Source organism: Antrostomus carolinensis, unplaced genomic scaffold (genome assembly GCF_000700745.2).
Source record: "Antrostomus carolinensis isolate BGI_N321 unplaced genomic scaffold, ASM70074v2 scaffold10395, whole genome shotgun sequence".
In the NCBI taxonomy this organism is placed as follows: domain Eukaryota; kingdom Metazoa; phylum Chordata; class Aves; order Caprimulgiformes; family Caprimulgidae; genus Antrostomus; species Antrostomus carolinensis.
The window spans coordinates 6840-18634 of NW_010314255.1; the positions used below are offsets into that span (position 1 = coordinate 6840).

At 38.1% G+C, this 11795-nt stretch overlaps 1 protein-coding gene across 1 annotated transcript in view; it reads right to left on the reverse strand.

Annotated features, from left to right (window-relative positions):
* Nucleotides 1–3271: 3271 nt before the first annotated feature.
* The window catches only part of ABLIM2 (actin binding LIM protein family member 2), a gene marked incomplete at its 3' end in the record, with an annotated part of 101741 nt that continues 93217 nt past the window's right edge, over nucleotides 3272–11795 (reverse strand). Inside the window, exons 18-21 of the mRNA XM_029084868.1 lie at nucleotides 7333–7391; nucleotides 4960–5014; nucleotides 3529–3593; nucleotides 3272–3352 (exon numbers count right to left, since the gene is read on the reverse strand). Of these exons, the coding sequence (XP_028940701.1) occupies nucleotides 3272–3352; nucleotides 3529–3593; nucleotides 4960–5014; nucleotides 7333–7391 (260 nt within the window). The remainder of the gene's footprint in view (nucleotides 3353–3528; nucleotides 3594–4959; nucleotides 5015–7332; nucleotides 7392–11795) is intronic.

Consider the following 11795-nt stretch of genomic DNA (forward strand, 5'->3'; position numbering starts at 1 on the left):
CAGCAGGTCGTTTGTTATAACTAGTTCTCAATGTTGCATGTATTAGTTCACTGTTGGCATAAACATCTCCTGGAGAAGCACAAAGAACTGGGCTACTTCTGCCTCACTGCTGAGTTAGAACAAGCAAATAAAAACATGACGAGTGTTTTTACACTTAGATATATGTGCTTTTGAAGAAAGAATTCCTATTATTTGAATGCATTTATCACCAGTTGAGCCTTCCTAATCTCTAGATACCTCTTTGGCTTAGAAAAATATGCATTTTTATAAGAAGGTATTTTTTATAATCCTTAAAATAAATTTCTTACACAATGGTGTAATCTAAAAAATACTCACAATGGGAACAAAGTTAGGAAAACACTACCACCCATTAATACCCCACCCATCTGTGGTCCTCGACTATTAGCCAAGGCCTTCATTACCACCTCCCTTAATGCGACCCAAGGAGCTAATACCATTTACTTGAGTTCATTTTTCATGACACTCAATATAGGAGACTTCCCCTGGAAGAGAATCAGATATAAACAACAGCACCTTTTTCATGACATCTATGCTGTATCACTCAGAGCTCACAACAAACTCTGTTTCACAAACAGGAGCTTACTTCAAGTCAGCTTGCAAAAGGGCTGTTAAATAAATCTAGATCATTCAGATTTAGTCACCTTATTGCTCCTAAGTAGACCAGGAAATCAGAAACATCATATGTGAGATATTCTAATCATACTGGACACGGTAAGACCGCTTTCAGGTTTGATGGTGTAAAACACAAAGGTTCTAGGTCTCCTTCCGCTGTACTTAGGTACCCTGTCCACAGCTATCACACCCAGAAGCTTGTTCTGATTTATAGAATCATAGAATGGTTTAAGGTTGGAAGCGACCTTAAAGATCATCTAGTTCCAATTGTAGCAGTGAGAGCAAGGTGAGACTTCAGCCCATAAAACTAATTGTAACAAAATTGGAATATTAGAATATGGATTTTTTTCTAAAAATATTTTCCAAGATAATGTATGGGTTTAGCAGTGCTATCACCTTCACCATTTCTGAAAGAACAATCCAGCCCTTTCAAAAGTGACATTGGCTGTGCAGGATGAAAACAGAAGATCAGACAGTAACCCATTCTGCTCGGAGAGAGAACTTGCCTCCTAGAGATCTGTGAGCATCAAATCATACCCTCTAGCAAATGTGAAACGGAGCTCAAGAAAAGGTGAAATCTAACCTTAATACCTGCTTCCAGTATTCCAAGTGTTGTCCCCAAAAGTTTGAAGATAGGAGGATGTCTTAAGTGGGTCCTCTACTAAGAGACAGGGAGGGGTGTGTGTGTGTCTAATGTGGGTTTGTTCCTGCGCAAACCTATAAACCCATGTAGTCTTGGGCTCCCTCAGTCTCACCCAAGCCTGAAATCTGATGAATGCACAAGTAAGCAACTAAATCTTCTTCTTCTTCTGCAACAAGAGGAAATAATGATAAACTTATTTTCTATGCAAAGCTACTTATTTCCAGCAAGTCTGCAATGCAGAAGGAAGGGATGGAAAGGAGTGGAAGAGGCTGGCAGGGAAGGCAGCAGTTTGTGTCTGTCACTCAACTCTGCATATGGTTTGAATGTGTAGATGAGCTGCTGCCTGTGTTTTTCCAGTAGTTATAATCCTATTAAAACACTGCTAATTTAATTGTTTAAAAAACTACCAATCCCTAATGACTATAAGATGGTCTCCAAAGGAATCCTTCCTGCAGACGAACATGTTTAACATAGTGCAGCAATCAGCAGGATCAGCCTGGTGCCCTTATCGCTTTCCTGGTGCAGGTTTGAAGCAGATCTTGTTTATTGTTCTTTTTGCAAACCTCTGTGAGACCTTTGAAGTGGTTGGGCTCCTTGAGCCACCAGGCACTGGGCTGCACCTGGTGCGAGGCAGACAGAGCAACTTGGATATTAAACAAACAGCGATCCCAGCTGAGGACAGTGTATGAGTTATAGACAATGGCAGCCAGGACAGGCATGATCCATCCAAAGCAAACTATATGTTGTCTTAAAAAAGCAATCTGGAGCTGCATTTGCTATTCAAATCTGCCTGATGTGTTTAAACAAAGACTCTATTCTTAAATATGCACGCACACACATACACATATATGTGTATATATATAGAAGAATTCTTTATAGGATGTGTCCAGATGAGTATCCCTCCAACCTCCTGCTCCTTTTTCTGGACTCATTATGCTTTTTATTATTGATCTCATGCCTTGCTATACCCCAGGCTTAAAACAGCACACATTAAAAGCTCTTTTTTCCTTACAATGAAATCAATACTACTTGATGGGTAATCAAGCAAAAAGAACATTGAAGTATTTAAGAACATACACCAATTCCAAAATATACTACATGTATAAAAAATCTGTAAAATTATTTTTTTTTAAAAACTTTGATCTTTAATGAAGAACTTTTCTGCTACTTCATAGTTCCTCTTCTTTTTTTTTCTTTAAGATTAAAGTTTCTCTCTTTTCTTGTTACATTATCAAGTTAAAAACACAATAAATTTATTTAAATATAAATCTTCCCAAAGGTCCAATATTGTTAATAACATAATTTTTATTGAACTATCTCTTCTTCTTAACAGTAATTCACACAAAGATATGTTAGTTTAATAATTTAGGTGAGTCTTTATTCAGTTCTGTCATTACTCAGTCAAAAAAATCAACCTCATGAATTTTGCCTGAACATCAACTTCAGGATTTGGCCTTTAGAAACTACGCCTTCTGTTACGATAAATCTCTGCATTTCTCCAGCTTATACTACTACTCTTTGATAGAGATGATGCTACAGCAAATCTATAGGACAGTGATCATGGATCACACAGTCAAATGGGATGCTGAATAAGATGATGGACCAGAAACATAGGTCCATATATTTGCAGGATAAACGGAGCTTTTTTATAATACTCAGGTTATTCTAGGAGGGTATTTTTTATAGGAATTTAAAAAAAACCCCAAGTTTCCACCCACCCTATTCCAAATTTCAATATTCTGTATAATCATCCAAAACTAATGGGATTCATCAGTATCTTTGTAAAACACCATTTGGTCAGACATTTGGCAGGTTTTGTCTATTCTTTGTTAGTTAAATTGCCTACATACTAGTGTTTTGAAATAAAATATAATATATAATGTTACTCCTCTCTTCTCTCTTCTTTCATTGCTATTACTTGGGCACAGGAATAGCTATGATGGTAAACAAACAGGACAAAGACTTGAAAAGTCTTAAAGCAAATATCATTCCTACCTCCAGCCTGGTCCTGTCCACATCCTTAGGCAATTTCACACGAACTCGGTTTGTTACAATAAGAGTTTCATAAGGATAAATCTGTTAAAAAGACAAGAGCATATGAACTCCAGCCAAATCCGATTCTGATGTGTGGAAATGACAGTGTGGGGAACTTACTAATTTATACGGTACATACTTGCATCCTGATTTGACAAATATTTCACTGGGACAAAAAATTAACAAAATAATAATAATAAAAAAGGAACACATGTAACCTTGCTAGGAAGTGCTGAATCTGATTGTTCTTCCAGTGTTGGAAAAGCCCTTCTTACCTTGTATTCTGCAAGAGAATGAGAACAAGTTCACAGTTTAGAATTTATAGCTTCTTTTGGAGTCACTACAATGAACTTTTAGGTACATCAGCAATTTGTTATGCTACTACATTTCTCTCTTAATATGTGTTGGATAACTGCACACATAGTAAGCATTTGACCCCCATGCTCTGAATGCCTATAACACTCTCTATTACCGAAGCAATAGTCCTCAAAATCAGAGGCTTATGACAGAAAATCCATCTCCTGATGCCATTGGGTTACACAGTGAGTATGTCTGGAAAAATTGGTAATTTCCTTTTACAGTAGGAGGCTTTTGTGCAGAGTTAAGTCAGTCTGTCATCCAAAAGTCCTGCCCTTATTGTTCTTTACTGAAAATAGTTAAAATATATGGATTATTACAGGCATGTCAGTTTGGGAACATATATGAAAACCATTGAGTTAATACAATATTCCAAGATGCTAACATCCTGCACTTGGGCTGACTGCAGTGGGAATAACAATAGCAAAGAAAAGATGGTTTGGGGGTGTGGGGACAATGATTCCTGTATCTAAACTAGCACAAGAGTATTTCAGTTAGGTCAGTATATGACTACATATGATATGACTACCACAAGGTCATCTATTCACATTGATGATTAAACAGAACCAGGATAGCCGTTATGTTTTCATAGACCTTTTCATGGTCTGAAATGAAATCAGAGGTAAGTTTACTCTTCAAAATCTGTACTTTAAACTATTCAAACACAGAGTCCAAGATTTGTATCAACACAGAGCCATGAAGTAGAACATTAGAGTTAAGATTTTTAAAACAAGATTAAGTGTCTTGGAAACAAAATCCTACTCTTCCTCATGAGTAGATGCATGTTCCTAAATTGTTCAGCTCTTTTGAAAATTCCAACCCAAGTTCCATATTAAGTTAACAGTCCACTTATACTGTAATTAAAAAAAAAAAAAAGAATGCAAATAAATTCTGCTTTTTGAATTCTGTACATTTTAACTACACTGTCGCACAAACAAGAGGCACAATGGACTTTTTTTTTTTTTTTCAATTAGGTATGTCTTGAAGGAGTAAGTATCTTAAATTTCTTCCTCTCTCTGATATGAGACCACCACCACAGAGGACGTTCCCATATACTGAGGATACCAGGACTGACTCAGCACCAGTTTATGATACCAGACTCCATGTAGGCCTTTAAGTTTGGTTATATAAAAAGAAGATTCTCTGTGTTAAACATGATACTGAGCTCAGTCGCTGTCTAGTCACTGTTATGTGAACTATGGGAACATCTCGGAATAGGAACCCTTATGGCAATACACTAACAAGCATCCTCAAAGGAAGAAAACATGGATGGAAATGATATTGCAATGTACCTTTCATCCCCCAGCTCGCCTCCTGGTCCGTTTCATATTGGCCCATATTTTCAGGCTGAAAGAGAAAGAAAGAAGCAATGTAGGAGCAAAATACACCACAAAATCATTCTGCACATTGTCAAGAGAAAAAAGAAAACCAGCTGGTACCACACAATCAAAATATAGATCCTTGTGACAAGGAAAGAGAGTAAAGTCTCATTTGAACTTAACCTAAATGCTCAAAGCAGGCATCCCAAGCGCCCACATCACCCATCAATCTGCGACTGCAGAGATGGAGCTCTGCCTGTAGAAGAGGATGGAGTGTCAAGTGAGTGCCTGGGTCCTTGGAGGCACTGCAGGTGCAGTTTGCTGTCTATGCTGTGAACTCCCACATACCAGTGAAAGCTGGAGCTTGGATGTCACTCAGAGAGGCAACTGCAGTATTGTATCAACCCACTTCACCCCTAAGCTCTTGGGACTTTTTGAGCTCTGATTCCTTGCAGCTTTCCATGAGGTAGGTGTCAGAAAGCCAGCAGCCACCCCCATTTGAAGACTGGGCACTAAGATTGGACTGAAATTGTCTTTCCCTGCGATGCAGATGTCTTACTGCAGTTGTCATAGCAGGCCAGATATGCTCATTGCAACCTGTCTAATTCTGCTTTCTGCTTCACACTGCTGATGCCACTGAGACCAGGGAGAACTGTGTATTTGCTATAGCTTTGTTTGACTCACTGTCTTTTCTCTTTGCTGGCAAATGTTATGATAATGAACATTACAGGAGATGAGAAAAGCACTATTATATTTTTTTTTCCTAAGTCTCATTTTTGCCTGTTAGGGTATGAATGGTGTGGACAGCTACACTCACAATAACCTTCAAGGCTCCTTATTGTTTGTTTTTGGTTTATTTTGTTATGCAGCACTGGAATGGCTGATTAAAAATAACAAACCACAGAAGCTGGTATGAACCTGCTATCAAACAGAGGATATTCATTCTGAGAAGAATTTTGGCCTCAAGGATGTGACCATGAGCAACCTTTTCAACTTTCCTAGTTTTCAGCTGTGAGGTTGGACCCTTTAGGCAGGACAAATGCTGCCATCTTCTGCTTTCATATTACATTGCATGGCTTCTGCCTACAGGTGCAGCCAGCTCCACTGCTGATGGGGGTTTGCTTTAGCCTCATCTGTGTGGAGCCTTCTGATGGCTTTGGTCCCTCAACAGTGCAGTGGCTGGGTGCAAGTCGGTCCCTTGCTCACTTCATGTTACAGGTAACAGCTATTCTGAAAAGTCAGAAAAAAACCTGTTGACACCTAAGTGGGGACAGGTTTATCTAGATGCTTTCAAATTCCTAAATCTCATTTGATCAAGTTGCTGTGCCACTGGTTCCTTCAGAGAGGAATTCAAGCAGTCAGGTATTGGAGTAAGACAAGCACAATTAGTCTTGTAATATTAACTCAAAGGGATGGACATTTCAGTAGCTACTGAAAAATTAGTTTAGCTACTCTCTGACAGTTGTTTTCTTGTAGGTCCTCCAGTGACCTGCAGTTTGACTCTTATCATTGGGGAAGTTTAACCCTGCTCATGTACTTTTGCAGCTTTCACATCTTCCCTTGGAAAAAAGAAGGAATTTGAATGATGCCCTGTCCATGTATTTTAGACACAAATCAATCTTCAAAATCTAAGTGCATGTGTATCTATGTATTGCCAGCTTACCACTATTAACCATTATAGTTTTTTAACTAAAAGTATAAGACATGAATTGAGAACCCATAATGCTAGATGCCAGAAAGAAAGAGAGACTACAGTGTCAAAGATGCCTTTTTCCTAAAGACTTAAAAAAAATATATAAAAAAGTATTAGAAAAAGAATGCCTAGTCTGATCTGGTCATAATTTTGTTATGCATTCTGCTTTCTAGATTGCTGCCTTCCATTCTCTCTGTATTGCTCCCTCCCCACCTTAAAAGTATGACAACTGGAAAAAACCATACTGGAAAAAAACAGAACAGATGGTTTAAGAAATGCAATGGATGTGGGCTGCTCCACCTTTGCTCTTAAGATCATTACTTTCCTAATTATAGGCCTAACCATCTCTATCATTAATTCAAGCTATACTGTGATCTTAGTATGTGCAGCTCATACATTTTGGACCTTCATTTGTTTTGGGAGGGGAATCAAGACTCCTAACACTCATGACACACACAAGCAAAAGGAGAAGCCTCTGTTTGTCTTTTCTTGAAGACAGACAAACTAACCCACATGGGGTATGAATCTGTCAGACAGGGCTGGCAGCCAAAACACCTTTGAAGTGTTATTACTGTGTAGATTTTCAACTACATACTAAGCTGCCTATTTATGATACACTATTGCCTAGAGAATGCATTTAAATGTATACCTACCTGATGTAAGCCATTCTTTCCATAGCCAGGTAGAGAAGCAGATTTAGAATATGGAAATCCTGTAAAAGATATAACATATAGCTCTATTTTTTAAGAAATCCTTTACAGCCTACTAAAATCCAGAATTAAAGACAACAACCAGAAAAAGTAATTACAAGACCAATATATAAATTCTGTTAATGGGATGAAATATAACTGAGTAATGCTCATCTTTTCTCTATATTTAACATACATGAACATGTGTAACAATGTCTATAAATAACAGCACGCCAGGATGCACTCACCTTACCAGGCATGACATGATGAGAGTTGTGGGACTCACATTACGGAAGTCTTATGCAGCTACATGATGCAAAGCAAATTTGAGAGCTTGTGAAATCTCTGCCCTCCAACTTGGTGTTAAACCATGACTTGAAAATGGGATTAAAGGCACCATCATTTTAGAGTTACATTACTTTTGATCATGATATATGTGATCTGGTTTTGATTTTGTTTCTTAAAAAAGGAGGGCTAGTATTGTACAACTTAAAAAAAAAAAAAAAACCCTACCAAAAAAGATTTAGCTTTCTTTAAAACTTCTACTGCTTTAAGTGGAAAAAAAGCATAAATGAAGATAATGGCAATAGGTAAAGTATAATCAGTGAGAGTATAAACACTCGACAGAAAGAAAGTTTTCAGATAGACAAAATTGGCAAAGTGGTGTTACCATGAACCAACTGGATGCAATATCGTGATGAAACTGTGGGCTGTCAGTATGAACCAATTGTAGATACTTACTTTAATACTGAGAGTCTAATAAGAAAGTTTGGAAGTTCATTTTGTCAGTGAAGGGACAAAAAGAGTTTCATATTAGGTTTTGGTTAATAAAATAATGCCGTAGATAAGTGACAAGCTGAATTAGTTTAAATTAAACAGAAGATGAACAAACATGTCTGTAATAAACATTCTTGATTCCAGTACAGGAAACTTTGATAAATTGATGCAAAGAGTTAGAGAAGTCAGCTAGCTCAAAGAACTGAATGTACAATGCTTCTTTCTGTCAAAAATGTTAGCAATCTGTGTCCAAAGGAGAATGCAGGAAGGGAATTCAGACCCCACTGGATTAATAAATACCCTAAGGAGATTATTAGGAATAAGCATACAGAAAGAAAAAACAAAAGATGGATCAGCAAAGAGCTCACGATGTGCTGAGATAAAGTGAGAACTGCCAGAAGTCAAGCTGAGTTAAACACTGAAAATGATATTAAAACAAATAGCAAAAGGTTCTCCAGCTATCCAAATAAAAAGAGAACAAGCAAAGAAGAAACGGGTTCACTGGGAGTTACGCTATGTCAGTGCACAGCAGAGGTGAAAGGTAACCTAGGTAGGGCTCCAATATGGAAGGAGTGTTCCACCTCTGCTTTTAGGAACAAAAGGTAGAGTACTGAGCATGGTGGGAAAGCTAACGGAATAAGGGTACGCCAATGAATCACATTCATGATGGAAACGTAATTCAAAGCACTTCATGTACTTAAACAGGGAGCGATAAGCTTGCATCGAATTGCAAGTCCAATACCTTTTACCATTGGAGAACATAAACTACAGTTTTTACATTTAAGAGGGAAAAGAGATAATGAGGAGCTACCAGATTGCTTCCAGCAGAAAGCTTAAGGAAAAACTGAACAAAGACATTGCAGTAAACAGAAAATAAATTATAGTCACATAGATTTTAATTGGTTTGACATAAGTTAAAGACAGTGCCAGATTTGCTTCGTAGCTTTATTTGTTAAAGAAAAATGACTTCTGCATAACATAAATTTTATTTGATCTCATCTAATGTGGTATCATTAAAGCGTCTGGTATGTTGCCACACATGGAATTAAATGCAAATCTGGAGAAGATGGAGTTTATCAGAGGAATTATAGGGTCAGCAAGTAAATGACCAAATGTAAGAAATGGGTAGTGAGAACTGAACAGTGCTGACAGAGAAAAGTATCAACATGGACTGTTTTCAGGCATGTTTTCACTAAGCATCTGAACACCAAAAATAGTAATGGAATAAACTTTGCAGTTGAAACAAAGTTATCTTGAACACCAGAGTAATAGAAACAGGATAAAATTTAGTAATTCAAGGGAAAAGTCATGCACTGGGAGACTAAGAAATACCTCACACTTCTACTATTTAATCTGAGAGCTCATCATTTTTAAATGACAGGGAAGACAACAGGCTTAGATAAACAGCTCAATCACAAGATGACCTTGAATTACTAATATAAGATTAAAAAAGGCAAAAGTTGGAAACATCTGGCTTGACACATATAGGATATGGAAATAATTGTAGTATTTTTGGGCCATGACAAGAGATCTTGGAGGAATCCTTTGTGCTGTTCTTGTTCATCACTATTCAAGTGGGTTAAATTAACTCCACCAAACCACTGGCCTATTGGATAACTGGGGCAATAAAAGCTCATCACAGGAAAGAAGACTTGATAAGCTTGACTTATTTAAGCTAACAAGATGAAGATGATCTATAAAAGTAAGAGATGTTTTAGAAACATAATCAACCACTATCTGAGGAGTATAAACTATGCGCAGAATTTCTGTTGTTGGCCCTGCAGGGAGTTTCCACGTCTGATACAGGGATGTAGTGATGAATACTGAATCAGACAGATTACTTAGGTATTCCAGTTTAGGAACTGGAAACTTATCATTGCTCATTACCTGAATAGCAATGACACCAAATGGCAAAAAGTATATAGCACCTTTGAGACTGAGCGAATGGATCTGCAACAGAATTATCACCTCTGGTCTTGCCTGGAAAAAGATGCTGGTGTTGAACATCAGTGCAGAGTTCAATTTCATGGCCTCTTGGCTACAGAGAAGATGGGTGGGATGGTTTTGTTCTATTGCCAAACAGTATTACCCAGTTACCAAGGGAAAGGTAAAGGCATTAAGGCACTAAAGGCATTAAGGTAAAGACCACAGTTTGAAAACAAGCACAATTCACTGTAGCAGGTAGCAGTGGAGGAGCTGCCTCCAGGCTGCCAGGACAAAGCCGCAACCACAGGCACAAGCGACATCGTGTGGCTGGTTGGAAAAAATCCAAGGGGCGAATAACGCACAAATAGCCCAAGAACAGGTAGCAAGAAAAGATCCACTGACTCCAGTGAGAACTGCATTTCACTTAGCTTCTGCTCCCCATGAACCTAGTCACAAAGTTAAAAATGTTTTATTTTGCTGCTTCTTTCTTTCTAGAAAAAGTATAACTTCAAAAGCCAACAACCACATACTGCTCATTATCACATTCTATTGCAGTCGTACCATGATAGTAAATTTTCTGGAGTAACTGGCCAAGATAGAGCACTCCTTGTCTCTGCTTAGGCACTATCTGAACAACAACCACTCTCTACATGGATACAACTCCTGCTTTTTCCAGCATGACATTCACTCTAACCTGGATATTCTGAGGTTGCCTCTCAGCACATCAGGGACACATGAACAGCAAGTGTTACACATCTTGCTAGATGTCTGCTTTCCTCAACATGTGACACTTAAAATCATGAACTATGGTAAATGATTAACTATGAAACATCTACACATACAGAAAGAAGACACATTTACACAGGTGGATGTAAGGAGATGCAAGCTCCACTCTAGATGACTGTTAGTTACACAAGCCTCATACAGATGCGCTTTGCTATTAGAGGTATTCTTCTTGGCATATAGCTAAAGTAATGTGGCTAAATGTCTCCCAGAGCAGAACAACCCTGCTGTGGTTTGCTCAGAGGCTGGACAGATGAATGCAGGGCTGTTTGCACAGTATGTTTGGACACATCACCAGAGATTCACAGTCTGATGCCTGCTAACCCCTCCACTCTGCAAGTAACCACTTAGGCACCAAACCTACACCCAAAAAGCTTATTTTCTCTGATTTTCACTGACTATGCCATAGAGATGGAGCTGAATGTCTGAGTTATAGATCTGTCTGCTCTCAAGCATGAGTGCAAGAGGCAGAGAAGGTATGAAGCTACTTTTCCATGGCTGATGGGGCATGTGACAGACTACAAATATGCTAAATAGGGAAACTGAATAAAGAAGGAATTACTTAGGGTGTCCATGGTAAATAAAACAGTCAGGTGGCTGAATAAAATCAGAAAGAAAGGAAAAAAAAATTGTGAATGTCAGGAAAATAAAACTTCCTCAATGCCATTTCTGTGTAGCTGCTGATTGGGCAACCAGGCCAACTTTCACAAGGGACAGAGAAATGCTGACAAAAAGCAATGGAAAATGAACTACACAACCCATATAGCATTGGTACAGAGGTGATATTGAACTTCTCCCTACTTAAAATTTGCACACCAGGACTATTCTCTCACACAGAGGTGATATTGACCCTCACAGAGGAGTGAACCAACTTTTGCATTTCTAGTTTTAATAGCTCCACATTCCCAAGATAATAATAATTAAAAAAAAAAAAAAAAAAA